Source organism: Brassica napus, chromosome A6 (genome assembly GCF_020379485.1).
Source record: "Brassica napus cultivar Da-Ae chromosome A6, Da-Ae, whole genome shotgun sequence".
Taxonomy (NCBI): Eukaryota; Viridiplantae; Streptophyta; class Magnoliopsida; order Brassicales; family Brassicaceae; genus Brassica; species Brassica napus.
Window position 1 is genome coordinate 9,985,886 of NC_063439.1, and position 952 is coordinate 9,986,837.

At 42.6% G+C, this 952-nt stretch overlaps 1 protein-coding gene across 1 annotated transcript; it reads left to right on the forward strand.

The window, feature by feature from the left end:
* LOC106350104 lies at positions 1-593 on the forward strand. The gene is made up of 2 exons (XM_013790040.1): positions 1-130; positions 283-593. Exons 1-2 carry the CDS (start codon positions 1-3, stop codon positions 591-593), a joined length of 441 nt encoding a protein of 146 aa, XP_013645494.1.
* Positions 594-952: the final 359 nt, after the last annotated feature.

The window sequence follows — 952 nt, forward strand, 5'->3', positions numbered from 1 at the left end:
ATGAGCTTTGGCGACCGTGTTGTTCGCATGTCAGACAGTTCCCGGCGTTGCGAAATGCAATCCTGGCACTACCTTTTGATCCAGCCCTTGGTGACAAAGACAAAGTTCTCTAGCGCCATTCACAGCGAGAGTACTGCAACAGTTTCAGTGCGTCACACACCTGGGAGCAGCTCCGACAAGTAAAGCCTAAAGTTTCTTGGGAGAGAATCATTTGGTTTGCACAGGGCGTTCCACAATACTCTTTCATTATCTGATTAGCGATATGGAACTGGTTATCTACAGGTGACCGTATGAGATCATGGGGGAAAACTCAGGGTTGTATGTTTTGCGGTGAGCCAGACGAGACTCGGGATCGTCTATACTTTGCCTGCCCTTACTCCTTCACAGTTTGGCTGAGAGTGGGAGGAGGACTGCTTGCAGATCAAGCCTCTCCTGACTGGATTGACACGCTTAACTTCTTGCACCTGGGAGGCCGCAACCTGATGGATCAGATACTCTTGTGTATGATGTTCCAAACTACGGTTTACTACCTCTGGCAAGAGCGAAATACCAGGAGACATGAAGGACCTTGGATCCCACATGAGCAGACTTGAAGACTCATTATCAAATCAGTGAAAAACTGAATATTCTCCTTGGGATACAGATTTCAACATAAGTTAACATGTCTCTTGCGCAAATGGATTGAAGTTAATTAATTATTTATTCTCTTTGGGTGAGTTTGTAGTTTATGCTTTTCATGCCTCAAGGTTCTACATTACACAATTCATATTTGTAAATATACCTTTTGTTGATCAATAAATTTCAAATTTTGATGAAAAAAAATCTTGAACGAAATGGTTTAGATATATACTTTAGTTTGGTTGGGTCGGTTTGGGTTCAGATGGATCGGTTTGGTTTGATTCGGTTTGGTTTGGATTTGTTGCCCACCCTTACTTCAACCTATAAATCTTAT

What these genes read in the sequence shown, in the direction of transcription:
- LOC106350104 (XM_013790040.1), top strand. Translation starts at nt 1, where the DNA reads ATGAGCTTTGGCGACCGTGTTGTTCGCATGTCAGACAGTTCCCGGCGT. An exon ending in TAGCGCCATTCACAGCGAGA is followed by an intron (nt 131 to 282) that starts GTACTGCAACAG and finishes GGTTATCTACAG; the next exon opens with GTGACCGTATGAGATCATGG.